Source organism: Mustelus asterias, chromosome 3 (genome assembly GCF_964213995.1).
Source record: "Mustelus asterias chromosome 3, sMusAst1.hap1.1, whole genome shotgun sequence".
Classification (NCBI taxonomy): domain Eukaryota; kingdom Metazoa; phylum Chordata; class Chondrichthyes; order Carcharhiniformes; family Triakidae; genus Mustelus; species Mustelus asterias.
The window spans coordinates 28,661,261-28,681,944 of NC_135803.1; the positions used below are offsets into that span (position 1 = coordinate 28,661,261).

Genomic DNA, 20,684 nt, shown 5'->3' on the forward strand with positions numbered 1-20,684 from the left:
TGTAAGTAAATAACTCACAGAACATGATTAAAATAGTCTTTACATGTAGTGATTTCATATTCTGAGTAGTTTTTAGTTGTATAAATTAGATAGGAAGGTCAATCAATAAGGTTTGAGAACCACTGCTCTACCAAATGTCGTGAATAACAATATGTCAACAGTATTATAATATCTAACAATGTGCATACATACTCATTGTGCTGTTCTGTGCAGCAAATGATGTCAGACTTTGTAATGTCGCTGCTCCAAAAGAAAAATCGTCTGTACTTAAAACATCAAAAATGCAGTCATCATTTCCTTGGCAAGTTTCATTTGCTTTGTCGATTTTCTCTTTATCTGTGGTTTGCAAAAGCTCATCATAAAACTTGGGTACAAAACTGTTGTTGTTGTAAGTGTACCAAGACTCTCCTGAGGTTGTGTTATATGTGAACACACTGTTGTTCATAGTGGTTTTCCCTAAAAAAAAACACAAATATAATCAGGTAATAAGAAAGGTAATACAAATGATTTTGTCACTGTTCTATAATTAATTAGATGCTGAGCCAGATATCCATATTGTTTATTACTTATCACCGAGCAGTAAGATTTTGAAATATGTTAAAGATGTGGCTCACATGTCAGGCCAAAATCTAAGAAGATCTGAACTTCTCTGGGCAGATTTGTTCCATCAAAGTCAAGATATGTTCCATTGGCAGCTTTAAAATCATCTGTCTGATCATCATTCCAGACACCTATATGTAGAAGTGGAAAATAATGTTGTAATACATGGAGAACTCAGATTAATTCACTTCATTCTGCTTCTGGATTGCTAGAATTATTAACTCATATTACCACTGAAATGTCGAGCAGAGAAATATATGGGAAAGGTAAGGCAATACTCGAGTCAACCTTGAGATGGATTTTCAAAACTGATACATCTCAGCTCAAACTCATTCAGAGCATTAGCTCAGACACTAACGGCGGAATTTTGCCATCCTGCCCACCACGGAAATCGTAGCAGGTGGGACCCGGACCATGAAAAAGTCCATTGACCTCGGGCCGTATTTTTTGGACTTGGGGCAAGCGCAGCCGGAAGATCCCGCCCGAAAACAAAGAATGAGCCTACAGTTATAGAGCTCCTTTCATGACCTCAGGACGTTCCTGAGTGCTTTATAGTTAAGTAAGTACTTTTGAAGTGTAATCACAAAGTGAAATGTCGGAAACATGGCTGCCACTCTGCACACAGCAAAGCCCTACAACAGGCAAAGAGATAATGAGCAGATAATCCATTTTTAGTGAGTTTGGTTGAGGGAAAAGTATTGGACAGGTCACCAGGAAGAATTTCCATACTCTCCTTCCAGTGGATCTTTTACAGCTACTTGAATCTCATCTGAAAAACTAAAGCAAAGCCTTGATTTTTTTTAAATTCGTTCATTGGATGTGGGCATCACTGGCTGGGCCAGCATTTATTTCCCATCCCTGATTGCCCTTGAACTGAGTGGCTTGCTAGACCATTTGAGAGGGCATTTGAGAGTCAACCACATTGTTGTGGCAATGGAGTCACATGTAGACCAGGTAAGGGCAGCAGATTTCCTTCCCCAAAGGATATTAGTGAACCAGATTGGTTTTCCTGACCATCAACAGTGGTTTTATGATCATCATTAGATTATTAATTCCAGATATTTTTTATTGTCCCTCGAGTCCTCCGAACATTAGCTGAGTTTCTGGATTAATAGTCTCGCAATAATACCACTAGGCCATCATCTCCCCATTGAACCTGATCTTAAATCTCTGTTGAAATATCTTGATTATTCAGTTCTCTTTCACACACTGAGTCCGCAACATCAATCAGTAATAAAGTTAATTTATGAAGATCTTTCTAATATTTTATGATACTAAATTAAATTTGCAGCTGAACATGTGACTCATATGGTCCAGGTGTCGTTGTAAATTGTTGATGAGCAATTTTCAACCATGTGGATTTGTAACTAATTATGAGAACATTTTTGCCTTAGACTGTTTAAGTTGCTCAGTTAAGAAAATTAACAGAATATAGAACATAGAACATAGAACACTACAGCGCAGTACAGGCCCTTCGGCCCTCGATGTTGCGCCGACCAGTGAAACCAATCTACAGCCCCTCTAATCTACACTATTCCAATATCATCCATTTGTTTATTCAATAACCATTTGAATGCTCTTAATGTTGACGAGTCCACTACTGCTGCAGGCAGGGCATTCCACGCCCTTACTACTCTCTGAGTAAAGAGCCTACCTCTGACATCTGTCCTATATTTATCACCCCTCAATTTAAAGCTATGACCCCTCGTGTTAGTCATCACCATCCGAAGATAAAGGCTCTCACTATCCACCCTATCTAATCGTCTGGTCATCTTGTATGCCTCTATTAAGTCACCTCTTAGCCTTCTTCTCTCTAACGAAAACAACCTCAAGTCCCTCAGCCTTTCCTCATACGATCTTCCCACCATACCAGGCAACATCCTGGTCAATCTCCTCTGCACCCTTTCCAACGCTTCCGCATCTTTCCTATAATGCAGTGACAATTAATCCAGTTCTCCTGGATTACTGCTCTGTAACATGTCACTGTGTAATCCAACAATTAATCCAGTCTTCCTGGATTTCTGCACTGTAACATTTCACTGTGAAATGCAACAATTAATCCAGTTCTGGGGGGGGAGTGCGGGTGCGGGAGTGGGGAGTGCGGGAGTGGGGAGTGCGGGTGCGAGGTGGAGGGTGGATTGCGGGTGCGGTGGGGGGGGTGGTGTGCGCGTACGGGGGGCTGTACGGGTGCGAGAGTGGGGGAGTGCAGGAACCCCACCCACCTACCCTGTAATGCAGGAACCACACCCACTCTGTAATGCAGGGACCCCACCTAACCTGTAATCCAGTGACCCCAACCACTGCCCCCCACCTCACCCTGTAATGCAGGGAACCCACCCACTCTGTAATGAAGGAAGCCCACCCACTCTGTAATGCAGGGACCCCACCCACCCTGTAATTCTGGGACCCCACCCACCTGTAATGCAGGAACCCCACCCACCCACCCAGTAATGAAGGGAGCCCACCTCCTGTAATGCGGGGACCCCACCCACTCAGTAATGCACGAACCCCACCCACCCTGTAACATAGGGACCCTACCCACCCTGTAATGCAGGGAGCCCACCCACTCTGTAACGCACAGACCTAACTCACCCTGTAATGCAGGAATCCCACCCACCCTGTAATGCGGAGTTGCTGCGCTGTAGTTTTGTCAACCCAAACTAGTCTGCACAATAAACTCAATGGCTGGAATTTTACCGTCCCGCCCACCACAGGAGTCGGAGTGGACGAGGGGCGGTCAGTGGAAAGGTCCGTTGACCTCGGGCGGGTTTTTATGGTTTTGGGACGTGTGAGGCCATAAAATCCGACCCAATCTCCTTAAAGATCCTTGGTACAAGGCATTACAAATTACCTGTTGTACCTCTGGTGAGAGTTCAATGGGTTCCATAAAATGAGTTATAGCAAATTGGCCATACGTTTTCAAAGATTGTTTGGGTGCAAATTAAATCTCTGGGTGGGATTTTCCAGCCACGCTCACCCCAAAGCTGGAAAATCCCACCTAAGATCAACGGACCTTTGCATGTTTCGTGTCCCGCCTGTTACAATTCCTGTGGCGCACGGGACGGGAAAATTCAACCCTCTGTTTCATTATTGTCTATTTCTTTTGCCAAAAGATAAAAGTTAGGGCAATTTTAGTTTCGGTGATATTTTTGGGTGAAGCAATTGTTGCACACACTGGCTGATTTCAAGTGGGGTGTATTATAAAGGGGGTGTATTATAAAGGGGGTGTATTATAAAGGGCAGCCAAACTGATATTTTCTATCTTTAAACCTTTGCTGAAATCTAAAATTACCACTTGTGTGTTGCTTATGCAGGAGTAGTGCTGAAAGAGCCATAGTCACTGCCCTCTGCTCTGTCAATTAGCTGTCCCAATTAACTGGGAAAGGGTTCCTGCCCCTTCCCAACAATTGACAGACCAGCCAAACTATATTCTAATTGAATTGCTTTGAGTTGTTGAAGAACGAAGAATGCTGGAGATCTTCAGAGGTCTGGCAGGTGTGCAGAAAGAGAAATACAGTTAATGGACCTAGTTAATGAGCCTTGAGTGAATGGGCACAATTTTAATTCACTCAAAACCCATTCACTTGCACACAGTTAAAATTGGGATCAATTTGTTTCTCTCTCCACTGATGCTGCCAGGTCTGCTGAGTAGTTCCTGGCCTCTTCTTTTTTCATTTCAGATTTCCAGCATTGAAATTACTCTATTCTTGTATTTGGATTAAGAAATTTAACAATTGTATAAAATGTAACAATTTTTAGAATTGTGAAGTTGTAAAGACAAATTTTAAAAGTGGTGTCATTACTCACCCAAGAGACCTTCTGTTTTGTTTTTTAAAGAATTATCTAATGAAGTAGTGAAAGCCAATGTCCCCTTCGTTCCTGAGACAGTAACCGATGTTCCATCTTCAAAAGTAGCCACTGTTTCATTGTTGCTTGTCTTTTGTAGGGTCACTTGATTTATAAAGGTTGAATTTTCTGTAACAAAGAATAATTAATGTTTTATCTAATGTAAATGTATGAGATATTTACAGTTTTGTGAGTAATTTTGGCAGGGCCTTCATAAGGAACACTTTTTTAAAGTCAAATCCCACATAAAAACAAATTGTGAAAAAGGACAAAAAATTATCAATATTGTATTCGATACATGAAGATTAAATCTTGCTCTAGATCATTTTTCTGTGGGTAGAATCAACATCACAGCTTTGTAAACCATAAAAATGTGAACAACATATCTTTCAGTGGATAAGTTTTTTGTATTTATAAATTGAGTTTGGGATCAATTTATTAACAATAATTTTAAAAATAGACACACATTAATAAACATTGCACAACTGAATGCATTGTTCTATTAATCCCATTTATGGAACTTTACAATTGCCAGAAAAGACACTTTGTTGAAGCTTTGCATCTTGCACTCATCAGGACAATCACAAGGATACCAAAATCAAAGGAAGCAACAGTTTTGTACTATATGAGTAGAGGGTACTGACTGATGGGTAAATGGACTCTGATTCATGGAGACTGCTTGAAATTTAAACAGACAGTTTGAAAATGATTGCCCAATGGAATGAACCAGTGAATGGCTATCACTTATTTTGCTTAGCAATGTGTGTGCTTGTCCTTTCTGTCTGCAAAGAATAGGGCCCTGTGCATTAATATTTGTAGCTTCCAGTACATATAATTGCACTTAGTTGAGAGAACAGAACTAACATTACAAGTCTGGATGACTCTTCATCTAGCTCTGATGATCAGTCATCCAGACTTGTAATTTTAGGTCTGCACTTTCTTCACAGATGCTGTCAGACCTGTTGAGACTTTATAACATTTTCTGTTTTTGATTCAGATTCCAGCATCTGCAGTAATTTGCTTTTATGACATCTAAGTTATTATTTCCCCTGATGTTTTTGGTACTCTTGCAATTGTCCTAATGAGTGCAATGTGAAAAGCTTTGACAAAATGTCTTTTTTCAGCAATACTCAAGTTGTGGACTAGGAAAGTAACCATCTGTTGGAACTTGGTAAATTAAAACAATTATATCATTCATAAAACTAAAATATAGTTTTATTATATAAATACAAAAAACTTATCCACTGAAAGATATGTTGTTCACATTTTTATGGTTTACAAAGATTCTACCCACAGAAAAATGATCTAGACAAAATCTAGATATTAAAAATTGTAGTCAACAGATCACAAGCTGGGACTATAAGCAAATGAGACACTTGCGCTTTTTGGACTTTTGCAGCTTTAGTGGACAAATTGAGCAAGGGTTTAAATACTGGCTCTCTGTTTCTCAACTAAACCAGTGCTGATCAGCTGTTAAAGTCTGGTGGCGACCTTATTCATTAATTTGCCTAGCTGAATCAACTTTCAGACAGATCTACAAATGGATTCCCAGGCCTCTGATCCAAATCTCTCGGAGGCTGATTGGAAGTGCACATCAGGGTCTTATCCCTATGTTAGGGCCCTGATTTCAACTTTCAAAGATAAATGGGTTGGCACACACAGCAGTTCCATCTTCCTCTGAGCTGAGAGGCTGAGTGAGATGAACATTAAACGCAATGCTTGGAGGCCTCTCTCAAAAGACAGCTTTAGCGGGTATATCATTGAAGATTTTTGGGGGCAGGAGGATGCGTTTCCTTTGGGCTCTATAATATACTTCTATTTTGCCCATTCTCACCATCCCCCAAAACCCCCTGCAAACATCAAACAGCACAGTGGCAATTTTCTGACTCAAGAAACCAGCCGGGTGAAAATATTTAACTGAGGCCTAAATCTGAAAGAAGTCTGTGCTTCCCGACTCTACAGTTGCATGGTGGCACAGTGGTTAGTACTGCTCCCTCACAGCGTCAGGGACCCGGATTCAATTCCGGCCTCGCGTCACTGTCTGTGCGGAGTGCGCACGTTCTCCCCGTGTCTGTGTGGGTTTCCTCCGGGTGCTCCGGTTTCCTCCCACAGTCCGAAAGACGTGCTGGTTAGGTGAACTGGCCATGCTAAATTCTCCCTCAGTGTACTCGAACAGGCGCCAGAGTGTGGCGACTGGGGGATTTTCACAGCAACGTCATTGCAATGTTAATGTAAGCCATCTTGCGACACTAATAAATAAACCTAAACTTAAAAAATATTGGGAAGGCATTGTGGGCATGTCACCAAGTTCACAACCATCCTTCACCAAGATTGAGTGTCTATCCCATAAGTTTGACTCAATATTTGCTTTGATTTTTAAAAATTACCACCTTAGATTGCTCGCATTTGGCTTATGGTTGCCGCAGATAGGAATAAATGAAGGCAAATTACAATTATTCACTCTAACCTGTAACGTCTACAATATTTCCATCGACCATGAGAATGATTTCATCATTATCATTGATGTTCCACTGAACCTGTGAAAAGAACATAATTTCACAACAACTGATAGATAGCAAATATTTGCAAATACAGACATGTGAGGGTGATTCTACCACCCCGCCACACTAATTTTTTAGCGCAGCAGGGTGAGAGAATCTCACGGCTGGTAATGCGTGGGATTCGCGCATGCGTTCCCGCTGTGAGCGCATCTCCCAGTGTCGGATTTTCAGCGCCGTCATATCTGCGCTGGAAACCGACAGGAAGACAGGTAAGTTATTTAAATCTTTATTTCAATATTATTTAAATGTAATTAGTGGGCTCGGGACTGAAGTCTCTGGGTTTGCTAGCCTGTTCCCCTCCACCAGAATGTTTCACTACAGTGGAGTTTAGAGTAGCTCCCCACTCTCGGGGAACTAGAGACCCAACCCTGCTGGAGAGAAGGGGGGCAATTGGGGCCCCACAGGTGGTCGGCTGGTGGGGGGGGGGGGGTGGGGTGGTGCCCCCTGGGCCCACTGGCACTGCCCAAGGGATAAAGTGCCAATACCCAGGGGGCACCTTGGCACTGCCCACCGGGCATGGGGCGATATCAAGGGGGTGGGGCATAGGGGACGTGGTCTAGGAGTGGGGCCTGATGGGGTAGGGCCTCATGGGGTGGGGCCTAGGGGGCAATTGGTGAGGTGAGGGGTTTCGCTGCCACTCTGCCATTGGGATCTGTGGGGGCAGGCTTGGGCTGGGCCGTGGGGGGCGGGGGGCAGATGTCAGGGCTGGCCCGGGAATGGTTGGGGGGGCTGCGATCGGGCTTTGTGGAGGGGTGGAGGGGCAGCATTGTATGGGTCCTGTGGCTGGCCAGTTCAATCAAGCTAGTCAGCAAACAGGAGGCTGACATTTCGGGGCCCGCTGGTTTCAGCCTTCCAGGCAGGAATAGGCCCACTAGTCTTTAATGATTTTCGCGCTGGTGGCCTCTGCAATGCTCAGAGTGTGGGAGATTCTTGTCTGAACTCCCACTGAAAAAAACCAGCGTGAGATTCTCTGGTTTTTAGACACTTGGAATTGTTTTGGGAGAATTCCGCCCATGCACTTCATTGCTTTAAAAAAAATCTTGCTTGTAACATTTGGACTCATACAAGTGCCGAAGAATAAAAAGGAAAATCCCCTTTGGTCACCTGGAGTAATTTCTCTGAGCATATGTTCATTTCAACTAACCCTGTCTGACAGAAACTCAGCCGAGGTGAAGTGGGATGAGCAGGAAGGATTAAAATGGAGCTGGGGACTCATTCACTCCCTTCCCACAGTGATCCGACTGAACATAATTTTATAGAATTTGGATTGAGGGCCAGGAAGATAAGTTTACATGTGGACCAGGAGTATCACAAATGCAGGATGTCCTTAATTTTGCAATTTGTGCTGGTGACAGGTAAGATTTCTTGCTGCCAACGTGCACTCTAACATCAGCATCAAAGAGCACCTGGTCAGGAATATCAGCGTTAGACTTAGAATAAAGAACGGGGATGAGAATGAAGATTTATTCTGTTCACCATGTGCCGGTGAACTTTTAAGCAGAGCAGAATGATTTCCTTTCTATTGCCAGTGGAATTATAAACTAATTCCAAACACCTACAATTCATTATAAGCAACGCAAATAGAAACACTTCTTACTATTTTACTGGGTTTCTAACAATTAGGAGCCAGAAAAAATATTTCCCAACTGCAGCTTTCTGGTACAGGCAGTCCTCGACTTTACGGTGTTTGACTTATACTGAACGGCACTTACGACATTTAGAAATTGACACCCTGTTTCGACTTTACAATGCTGATTTTGACTTTACAATGCCACAACAGCAAACAGTTGGGCCAGGATTCTCCCATCCTGCTGTGAATTTCTGATATCCCCCACAAATTACCTTTGTTCCAGTTGATCCTTCTGCTGCCAATGCTACAAAGCTTGTTGCCTGTGATGTTCTATTTTCTCCAGCTCTGAGGGTTCGGCCCTGTAAGCTGAATGTCACAGTATCATTTTCATCTTTCACATTTAATAGAATGAATTCTCCCAGACCATTGAAGGTATATTTTACATTATCCAGAGTCACGACATGAGGATCTCCAAAGAAAAAACCTGGTAAGTTGAAAAAAATTGATTCATAAATCTTTTACTTAAGTGAAAATGCAAACATTTGGCAGAAAATTTAACTATCTTTGTTGTTTGTGAATGGAGCCAGCATATAGCTGAAATGAAGGGACTCAATTTCCTGTCTGATACCTTCCCATTTTAACGTTGTTGGCTTTGGGACGGAGGCAAAACCTGCATACACTCAGAAAGAATTCTCCTATACAAATAAATATCCTCAAAGTTCTATGAAGGCAATAGGATCTAAATTACATTTAAAATAGGGTCCAAGTGAGAACACCACCATTTCCCTACTAGGCTCATTAGGATTAGGATTTGATGGTTAAGATTTAATATTGTGCTTATAATCTGCTTAAACATACAATTAAATTCAAATATGCACATTGTTGTTTGAAGTCAATTAAGATATGTTCTGAACTCTTTGAAATCTCTTTTATTGTGAAATAAGGTCATTCTTTTCACCTAGGTAAATTCTTCAAATATGCATACCATGAAAATAAAACTGGTAAATTCAGGCAGATGAAAAACAGGTGGAAAATTTTTGCTGAAAGGAAAAATGTATCCAAAGTGATCGGATTTTTTAAATGAAATACCTATCCGTGGAGGGATGTATCCAAAGCAAAAGTCCAGGGGTCTCTTCACTCGGAACAGATAACAGTAATAATCATCGCCAGAGTCTCTGCAACAGTCATTATATGGCTCAACTTCCATTTCTAAACAATGACAGAGAAAAATAATACAACAAAGGTAACTGATTGTAATTAACAAGAAAGGTGTTCTTAGATATTATGGGGAATAATCCCCACGTTCCCTAGCTCTTTATAGCATTTATAGATTTGGTCCTAGTAAGAAAGGAGAGTTTTTCCTGAAAAGGTTGCCTTATCCTAAGCAAAACATCAACAATAATACCATTGATGTGTTTTCACAGTAATATCCATAGATGGCTGGATATGTTCATATGAAATGAAAGAAAATACTGACAACAGACCAGTTGATATTTAGTTCAACACCCCCTACTAATTGTTAATGATCCCCTAAGCAAACTCTGCATCACCTCTTATTGTAAAAAGTTTAACAACACCAGGTTAAAGTCCAACAGGTTTATTTCTAAATAAATAAATAAATATTTATAAAGAAACCTGTTGGACTTTAACCTGGTGTTGTTAAACTTCTTACTGTGTTTACCCCAGTCCAATGCCGGCATCTCCACATCACCTCTTATTATCAGAGATATCTTTTTACTGGCCAATTTCTTGTCAGACTGTAGCATAATCCATGAAAATGGATAGGCCTAGGTTGGGGTTGTGAAATTAAAAGTTAAAAAACTTTAAGCCTCATCCCAACCCGTCTTGAGCCTACCCACTTCCAATTTAAACAGAGGCAGGATTGAGGAAGGGGCTGGTGGTTAGGGGTGAAGTAGGTGGCTGTCAGATAGTGTCACTCAGATTTTATCTCCGTTAAGCCTTAACATCAGCCATTGGGTTTCTAAGGCCTTAGGAAACTTGATGGCTGAAGGAGGTGAGAACTGCAAGAAATTATATTATCCAGTTCAAATAGTGGTCCCAATATTTGCAGGGAGGTTGGAAAGGACATGATTTTTAGATATTGTCTCCCTGGCAGAATGATTGTCTGGCTGGTTTTTGGATGGTTAGGCTTGCACGAGTAGGCCACAAACGAGAATCATAAAGGAGGGAGGGAGAGAAAGCACTTCACATTTCCAGCAATGCTTGTGGGCCAGAAGGAGCAAGAATGTTTGTCCAAGTCCACCACAATCTGTTAATCACCCTGACAATTGGGCTTGTCACTGTTCATGAGCAGATTCTCCATCAAACTCGCTGACCTTTAACTTACTTCTCCAGAGGTCTTGTGGTAGTGTCCCTATCTCTAGCTCAGAAGCTCCACATTCAGGTCCCTGTCAGGATTTATTGGCTATAGAAGAAGCATTCATAATGTACTTCAATGGACTCATAATAACCCCAGGAATCCTTCCACTATTTCCACATTATTCCCCAAAAAAGAAAAAAAAAGTGCATGAAGACATGCTTAAAAAAAAAACGCATGGGTGGAATTTTCCTGTATTTTTTCAAAGTGTTGGGCTCTGACTGAAAACTGGCATATATCTCTCCAGCCACACAGCCAATGGGGGATGGCATCTTTAAAGGGCACCCCGATCAGCACAGAAACTGAACAGCCGCCAGACGCCACCACGCCATATATACAAATTAGGACACCCTTCACCAGCATTGGGAGCTCTCCTCACCCACACCACCACAACAAAAGTGACAGGGTTCTCCCACATCCCCTACAACACCAGCATCAGCACCAACCACCCCCCCCCCTCCCCACTCACCCCTTCCCCCACTTCATAGGCATCAGGGTGACTCCCTCTTACCCCTACCCCAATGGCACAAGTGACAGGACTCTCCCCCGCACTCCCTACAATGCCCTGGCTCCAGCGCTGAACCCCTTCACAACAGAATTATTTGCCCTACCAGCTAATACCTCAAAAAGCGCTTATTTACCAATGTGCTTCTCATCAATGGTTAGCCATTATGTGTGCAATTGTGTCTTTGCCAAAAGATGCCGTGTTTGTGAACCTACCTCTCTACTCACCTGATGAAGGAGCAGCGCTCCGAAAGCTCGTGATTCCAAATAAACCTGTTGGACTTTAACCTGGTGTTGTGAGACTTCTTCCTGTGCCCACTAATGGTTAGTTTGGGCACCACAAGAGCCACTTACCTCCAGACCTTGTTACAGAATTGATTCAAATAAACATACAAGTGAGTAATTTAAAACATTACAGAAAGTAGGAGGTTACTTTTCTTACCTCTGTAATCCTTTCGCAGATTTGGTAAAACCTGGTTCCAAAAATAGTTCCACTGCTGTCTGTAATAAACGTATCCCCTCCACCACCAAAACCACCAGTTGTAGTAAGTCCAAGGTGTTGGGAGGAATCTTTCTTGTTCACCGTAGACTAAACCGCCGTTCCATGAATAGTAACATCTCACTCCAGAACCTCCCCGCCTGAATCTGCTTTGCATTGTGAGATAGAAAGCTGGGAAAAGAAGTAATTGTTTACTACATTTAATTTGCACTCGATTGTTCAATCTCCTGACTTGTCTGTCTTTTACCCAACATAAAGTTCGCTTACAAAATACCGTTGCACATAACTTAAGTCTGATTTATCTAATAATCCAGGCATCACTGATTTACATTGGTTCCTGGTCCCTCACTGTTTCAAGTTTATAATTCTCAATCTAACATTTAAATCCCTTCAGGGCCTTGTCCTCCCTCTCCATCATGGCACTCCCACCTTATTCCCATTCCACCCCGAACTTATATTTCTCTGACTTGGGTCCCTATCATTCAGATTACCATTGATGGCATTAAAACTGCCTGGGAACTAACTATCTCCAGGAGCTTCCTGTCTAAACCCTTCTGTCATTGCATCTTTCACGCCTTTAAAGTCTCATTAAAATATTCACTCAACCTTTTATTACCCTTCCTAATTTCTACTCTCCCCGTTTTATACTTGTGAACAACTTTGGAATTTATTTCAATTTCAGACATTGCACTCAATCGAAGCTACTGTTGTGATTTCTCACTCCAAACCCAGATTAGTTAGTAATGGACTCCAGTGCCTACAGACACATGAAGAAACTAATTTATTTCACTGCAGTCTGCTCAGAGACAGCTATTTGACTGCAACAAAATATCATCTAGGGAATACCACCACCTGAAGGTTCCCCTCCAAGCCATTCACCATGCCAATTTAGACAGCACCCCACCACCTTCTCAAGGGCAATTAGGGTAAATTATCCCTCAATGTACCCAAAAAGGCGCCAGAGTTTGGCGACTAGGGGATTTTCACAGTTACTTCACTGTAGTACTAATGTAAGCCTACTTGTGACACTAATAAATAAACTTTAAACTTGAAACTTTCAACTGACCCCGCATCCATAGCCTTTTTTTGAAAGAATTCCAATTTTCTACCACACTTTGTGTGAAATGGCGGTTCCTGCTTTCACTGCTAAATGGCCTAGTTCAATATTGGATTGGGTCCTCTTGTTCTGGATGCCCCCACCAGATGAAATAGTTTCTCCATATCTACTCTTAGAAATCCATTTATAATTTTTAAATATCTCAAATAGATCACTCCGCAACATTCTAATCTTATGGGGATAAAGCCATGTTTACACAACTATTCTCAAAATTTAATCCTTTAAACTTGGGTTTTATTTTGCTGAATCTGTGCTTTATTCTCACCAAGGCCAATAATATCCTTGTGAGGAGCTGTGTCCAAAAATGAACACAGTGCTTCAAATGGTGTCGCACCAAGGTTGTGCCCAGTACACCACTACTTCCTCCCTTTTATAGTTGAGCCTCCATTCCTTTGACCTTTTTATTATGTTCTGTATCTGAGCACTAGCTTTGAGGGATTTGTTAACAGGGACACCAAGGTTCTCTTCAAGCTGTGTGACCAAATTGGGAGGCTATTGTGCAAGCCATGCTCAGGTCATCCTCTTTAAAATAGCATAAATCACACAGTTGCACAAAAACTCTGTAAATGAACAGGCCATGCTCAACAAAAGAAAAATATTGAGGGCTATTAATAAACACTGAAACCTTTTTGTTACTCCAAAGTTCTTAGTCTCCTGCTATTAATAAAAAAATTAATTTTGTCTTTCTTGGGTCCAAAGTGGATGCTATCACATTTTCTCATAGTGAACTCTCCTGTCATTGTTTCCACCGACCTGTCTTTGTCCCTTTGTAATTTTCTTTTCCTATCTACATATCCTATTTGCGCCTCTGAACTTCATCTGCAAACTTGCACGCACAATTCTCTGTATCTTCACTCAAGTCATTGACAGAAAGTTGAGACCCTGATACAGATACAGATCTCTAGGGAATACTACTTATCATGTCCCACCAATCAAGATACATGCCCCTTATTCGTACTCCCTATAGTGGCTCTCCTCAGTTACATTTGTAAGACTGTAATTTTGTCTCTGGGCTATTTTCACCACAAAAATCATTTTTACTTGGACATGTTTCGAGAGTGATTTGCTCATGTGCAAATGTGCAATCCATAAACCTCTATTTTCAAACAGTTAGAGGAATAAATTCATTTGAGTAGTGTTGCTTAAATCATAGAATTGATGAACATTGTGCAGGTTGTGCTAGTAGCTACCTGCCCCCAGGAAACTGAGCTAAGTCTAGCAGCGCTATATGAATAAATTTCCCCAATATATTCCTTTTAAAAAATCTATTTTTCAGTAGTACTTTTTCAAATGTATTTATTTTTTCTATATAATTAGCTCACTACCACTTTCTTAAGGGCAATTATGGATGGGCAACAACTGCTGGCCTTGACAGCGTCCCATGAAAAATAATTTAAAAGCTCACCACACTGAATAGCAAAGTTTTTGGAACACTCTGAAGTGACTTGAACAAAAAAAATCTCATGTTAGATTTTAAGTGCTTAGCAATGTTCAATATTTCTAATATTATTATTTTTGATACCACAGTTACCATTACCTTGAGGTTCTTTCACATCAAATCCATAACTGTATATGTTGCCTCCCCATATAAAGGCACGATCAAATATAGCCTGCCAAAATGAGCAGGGACAAGGGGGAGTGTAGATGTTCCAGAATGGTGCAGGTTCTCTTACATACCAATCAATGCATTTTTGTCTTGGGTTTTTTGTATGTTGATTGTTTCTTTCCAAGCGGTAAGCCCAACGTCCCTTTTTGCCTGTAAATAATTTAAGATGACAGGAATTCAACAAAAAGGACAACACTCAAAAAGAAAATAACATTCAACTGAGTGATGGTAATACATATTAATCATATTTTCATTATCATAGAATCCCTACAGTGCAGAAGGACGCCATTCGTCCCATCGAGTCTGCACCAACCACAATCCTACCCAGGCCCTCTCCCCATCACCCTATGCATTTACCCTAGCTAGTCCCCCTGACACTAAGGGGAAATTTATTGTGGCCAATCCACCTAACCTGCACATCTTTGGACTATGGGAGGAAGCCAGAGCACCCAGAGGAAACCCACGCAGACATGAGGAGAATGTGCAAACTCTACACAGACAGTGACCCAAGCCTGGAATCGAATCCGGGTCCCTGGCGCTGTGAAGCAGCAGTGCTAACCACTGTGCCACCGTGCCACCCAGATTAAAGATTTGAAGTTTAAAGATTTGAAATAGACATGGACTCCTGTCACCTGATATTGAATCATTTAATGAGCCAGAATTTGACAGCAAATTAATAGAATATTAAGGCAGAAAAGTGCAATTAATGTGTATAAAATCTGATAATTTGTGCTGACAAAAAGATGCACTATGAATTGTGAAACACCATAAATGACTTGATGAGATGATGGCACAGTGGTAATGTTCCTGGATTAGTTATCCAAAGGCCCAAGATAATGTCAGCAGGTCTGACAGCATCTGTGGGGAGAGAATAGAGCCAATGGCCGGAATTTTTGCCGGCACGCCTGCCCTGATTCCAAGGGTGGGCGAGGCTTGGAGAATGGGATTCTCCATTGGCCTTGGGCGGGATCGTACGAACCTTGGGCGGACATGCCGGTAAAACTCCACCCATATGTTTCAAGTCTAGATGATCCTTCATCAGAGATCTGACGAAGGATCATCTAGACTCGAAACGCTGACTCTATTCTCTCCCCACAGATGCTGTCAGACCTGCTGAGATTTTCCAGCATTTTCTGTTTTTGTTTCAGCTTCCAGCATCTGCAGTATTTTGCTTTTATCTTGGCCCAAGATAATGTTCTGGTAAAATTAGTTCAAATCCCAGCATGGCATATGGTGGAATTTTACATCAGTTAATTAAAAATCTGGAATATGAAGATAGTCTCAGTAATGGTGACCATGAAACTATCATTGATTGTCACAAAAACCCATCTGGTTCACTAATTAATGTCCTTTAGGGAAGGTCCTACAGCAATGTAATCTGAAGTTACCTAGCCAATCATTCAGTTCAAGGCCAATTAGGGATGGCTACAAATGTTAGACTTGATGACGACACCTAAATTAGCCTTGCAAATACCAGAACTTGCTGTCAGCCACCTCATGAATTTCAAGAAATTGTTACATTTACATTGTAAATATATATCAAGTTTGCCACAAAAAGTTAGGCCTGTTATTTAATGGCATTTTAAAAATTCATATATGGAATGTGGGCATCACTGGCTTGTCCAGCATTTATTGCACATCCCTAATTGACATTGAGAAGGGGATGGTGAGCTGCCTTCTTGAATCGCTGCAGTCCGTGACGCTTAGGTACACCTGACAACATCAGGTTCAAGTCCAACAGGTTTATTTGGAATCACGAGCTTTCAGAGCGCTGCTCCTTTATCATGGCCACCATTGACACCACAAACCACCAGCTCAAAGTGGAGAGGATCTCCAAGAAGATTGTGCATGTCGACACAGACATCAACTTACCTGATGAAGGAGCAGCGCTCCGAAAGCCCATGATTCCAAATAAACCTGTTGGACTTTAACCTGGTGTTGTGAGACTTCTTACTGTAGATACACCCACAGTGCTGTTTGGAAGGGGAATTTCAGGATTTTGACCCAACAACAGTGATAGAACAGCAATATATTTCCAAATTGGGAAGGTGAGCGACTTGGAGAGGAACCTCCAGGTGATGGTGTTCCCAGGTATCTGTTACTCTTGTCCTTCTAGATGGTAGCAGTTGTGGATTTGGAAGGTTCTGCCTACATACTTGCCACTCGTCAGCCCCAAGCCTGGGTATTGTCCAGATCTTGCCGCATGTGGACATTGACTGCTTCAGTATCTGAAGAGATGTGAAATATGGTGAGTTCCTGCACTGCATCTTGTAGATGGTGCACACGGCTGCCACAGTTCGTCGATGCTGGAGAGATTGAATGTTTGTGAAAGGGGTAATAATCAATCAGGTTCCTTTGTCCTGGATGGTTTCAAGCTTCTTGGCGGCATGGTAGCACAATGGTTAGCACTGCTGCTTCACAGCTCCAGGGACCGGGGTTCGATTCCCGGCTTGGGTCACTGTTTGTGTGGAGTTTGCACATTCTCCTCGTGTCTGCGTGGGTTTCCTCCGGGTGCTCCGGTTTCCTCCCACAGTCCAAAGATGTGCAGGTTAGGTTGATTGGCCATGCTAAAATTGCCCCTTAGTGTCCTGGGATGCGTAGATTAGAGGGATTAGCGGGTAAAATATGTAGGGATATGGGGGTAGGGCCTGGGTGAGATTGTGGTCGGTGCAGACTCGATGGGCCGAATGGCCTCTTCCTGGACTGTAGGGTTTCTATGATTTCTATGATTTCTTGAGTGTTATTGGAGCTGTACACATCCAGGCAAGTAGACAGCATTCCATTACATTCCTGACTTGTGTCTTGTAGATGGTGGACAGGCTCTGGGGAGTCAGGAGAAGGGTTATTCATCACAGGATTCCGAGGCTTTGACCTGTTCTGGTAGCCACAGTATTTACACGGCTAGACCAATTCAGTTTCTGGTCAATGGTAACCTCCAGGATGTTGCTAATTGGGGATTCAGTGATGGTAATGCCGTTGAATGTCAATGGGCAATGGTTAGATTATCTATTGTTGGAATTGGTCATTGCCTGGCACTTGTGTGGCATTCATGTTACTTGCCACTCGTCAGCTCCAAGCCTCGATATTGTCCAGATCTTGCCACATGTGGACATTGACTGCTTTAGTATCTGAGGAGATGTGAAATATGCTGAATATTGTGCAGTCAGCGAACATCCCCACTTCTGACCTTATGATGGAAGGAAGCAGCTGAAGATGGTTGGGCCTAGGATGCTACCCTGAGGAACTCCTGCGGTAATGTCCTGGAGCTGAGATGATTGACCTCCAATCACCACAAACATCTTCCTTTGTGCCAGGTATGACTCCAACCAGTGGAGGATTTTCCCCTTGATTCTCATTGGCTCCAGTGTTGCTAGAGATCCTTGATGCCATACTCGGCCAAATGATGTCTTGCTGTCAAAGGTGGCCCCTCTCACCTCACCTCTGGCATTCAGCTCTTTTGTCCATATTTGAACAAAGGTTGTAATGAGGTCAGGAGTGGAATGACCTTGGTCGAATCAAAACTGAGCATACATGAGCTAGTTGTTGCTGTCTTAGTGCCACTTGAGAGTACTGTTGATGACTCCTTCCATCAATTTAGTGGTGATATAGGTTAGACTGATGGGACGGTAATTGGCCGGGTTGGATTTGTCCTGTTTCTAGTGTACAGGACAGACATGTGTAATTTTCCACATTGCTGGGTAGATTCCTGTGTTGTATCTGTACTGAAAAAGCTTAGCTAGGGGCATTCCAAGTTCTGGAGCACAAGTCTTTAGTGCTTTTGCTGGAATATTGTCAGTATCCAGCACCTTCAATCATTTCTTGATATCACATGGGGTGAATCAAATTGGCTGAAGATTGACATCTGTGATGCTGGGGAGCTCTGGAGGAGACCGAAATGGAGAATCCACTCGGCATTTCTGGCTGAAGGTTATTGCGAATGCTTCAGCATAATTTTTTGTATAGATGCATTGGGCTCCTCCATTATTGAAAATGGGGATATTTGTGGAGCCTCCTCCTCCAGTGAGTTGTTTAATTGACCACCACCATTCACGGCTGGATGTGGCAGGACTGCAGAGCTTAGATCTGGTCCATTGGTGGTGAGATCATTTAGCTCTGTCTATTACTTGTTGTTTATGCTGCTTGACATGCAAGTAGTCCTGTTTTGTAGCTTCACCAGGTTGACAACTCATATTTAGGTATGCCTGGTGCTGCTCCTAGCATGCCATCCTGCATTCTCCATTGAACCAAGGTTGATCCCCTGGTTTGGCGGGTATGGTAGCATGGGGGATATAGCAGGCCATGCGGCTACAGATTGTGGTTGAGTACAATTCTGCTGCTGCTGATGGCCCATAGCGCCTCATGGATACCTAGTTTTGACTTGCTAGATCTGTTCGAAGTCTTTTTCACTTAGCAAGTGTGTCACACAACACAGTGGAAAGTGTCCTCTACACTCATCTCTACAAGGGTTGTGCAGTGGTCACTTCTACTAATACTGTCATGAACAGATGCGTCTGTGACGGGCAGGTTGGTGAGGATGAGGTCAAGTATGTTTTTCCCTCTTGTAGGTTCCCTCACCACCAGCCGCAATCCCAGTTTAGCAGTTATGGTCCTTTAAGACCTGGCCAACTCAAAGCGTGGTGGTACTACCAAGCCACTCTTGATGATGGACACTGAAATCCTCCAACCAGAGTATATTCTGCACTCTTCCCACCCACATTGCTCCCTCCAGGTGGTGTTCAACATGGAGAAGAACTGATTCATTAGCTGGGGGGCTGTGATACGCAGTAATCAGCAGGAGGTTTCCTTGCCCATGTTTGACGTCATGGGTCCAGAGTCAATGTTCAGGGCTCCCAGGACATCTCCGTCCCACATGGTGCTGTCTGGGAACTATGGACACTAATAAAATAACATATTTTCAATGGCCTTCTATATAAAAACACCACTGGGAACCCATTGGGAACCCTTGAAACATAGACATGGGTGCACCCACTTGGCTGTGTAGTGCAGTGGCTTCCAGTTCAGACAGAGGGGGAGGGGTTCCCTTGTGACTAGCACGAGATGGATTCCCATTGAAGGCAGCACTGCAGAGTCCATGCAATGTGAGTTGCGGTGGTAACACCTGCAGAGATCCCTTGATTGGAGCTACTGCTTGTTACTGTTGATGGGACCTGGGATGGAATGTCAGTAGTCAACCAGAGAGCGTGTTCAGCCGACAGATAGCAGGACAACCGTGGTGACATCAATGGGATTTGGAGTTGACCTCATAAACGATCCCTCGGAGTCGTTAAATGGACAGAGGGGATTCATAGGATCTGAGCCCCAGGCCAGTACCAAGCCCCGGATGCATGATCTCCAGACTGGCACTGTCTCCTGAAAACCTTGCACCCATGCAAGCTCCCCACCCCACCCCGTACCATGGTCATGGCTGAGCGCAGAACCCCCCTCTGCACCCTGGAGGTTGTTGCTCTGTTGTTCACCTTTCTGTGCCTGAAACAAACTTATATAGAGCAGCTGTAATTCTCACCGGCATGACATCTCACCGACGAGGTGGTTAACATAAGTGAGGGGGATGATTGCTTGCCAAACTCACTAATTATATTGAAATGCGTTCAAATACATGCAAATAGGTGTCTCACCCATTTCGGGTGCAGAGCTATTCATGCGCAGAATAACTGGCTGGTAAGATCGGAACCGGTGTGAAACTGGGTGTGTTTCTAAATTTAGCCCTGCACACCATCTTATCACCTCGCCATGCCAATCAATGGGCGGGGTGATGTCGTAAGATTGCAGCCTTAAAATTTCTTTAGCAAGATTGCCCCCATGGATTTTGTCATATTTCAATACTGCTAGAAACATCACCAACCTGTTTTAAATCCTGGGTATTTATCTGGGTGGTAGATTATGTAAGGTGACACAGAAAACCTGGTGTTAGGGTCATTAAAGGCTGGAAATGTATTTGAAAAATCACGTGAGTTTGTAGCTGCACTGTAAATGAAATAAAAGT

At 42.8% G+C, this 20,684-nt stretch overlaps 1 protein-coding gene across 1 annotated transcript; it reads right to left on the bottom strand.

Annotated features, from left to right (window-relative positions):
• Positions 1-172: 172 nt before the first annotated feature.
• LOC144486028 (mucin-like protein) lies at positions 173-7,187 on the bottom strand. Its single transcript, XM_078204141.1, has 5 exons — positions 7,110-7,187; positions 6,914-6,983; positions 4,408-4,575; positions 615-731; positions 173-456 (listed from the first exon to the last, which is right to left on the bottom strand). The coding sequence occupies exons 1-5, from the start codon at positions 7,185-7,187 to the stop codon at positions 173-175; spliced, it is 717 nt and encodes a 238-aa protein (XP_078060267.1).
• Positions 7,188-20,684: the final 13,497 nt, after the last annotated feature.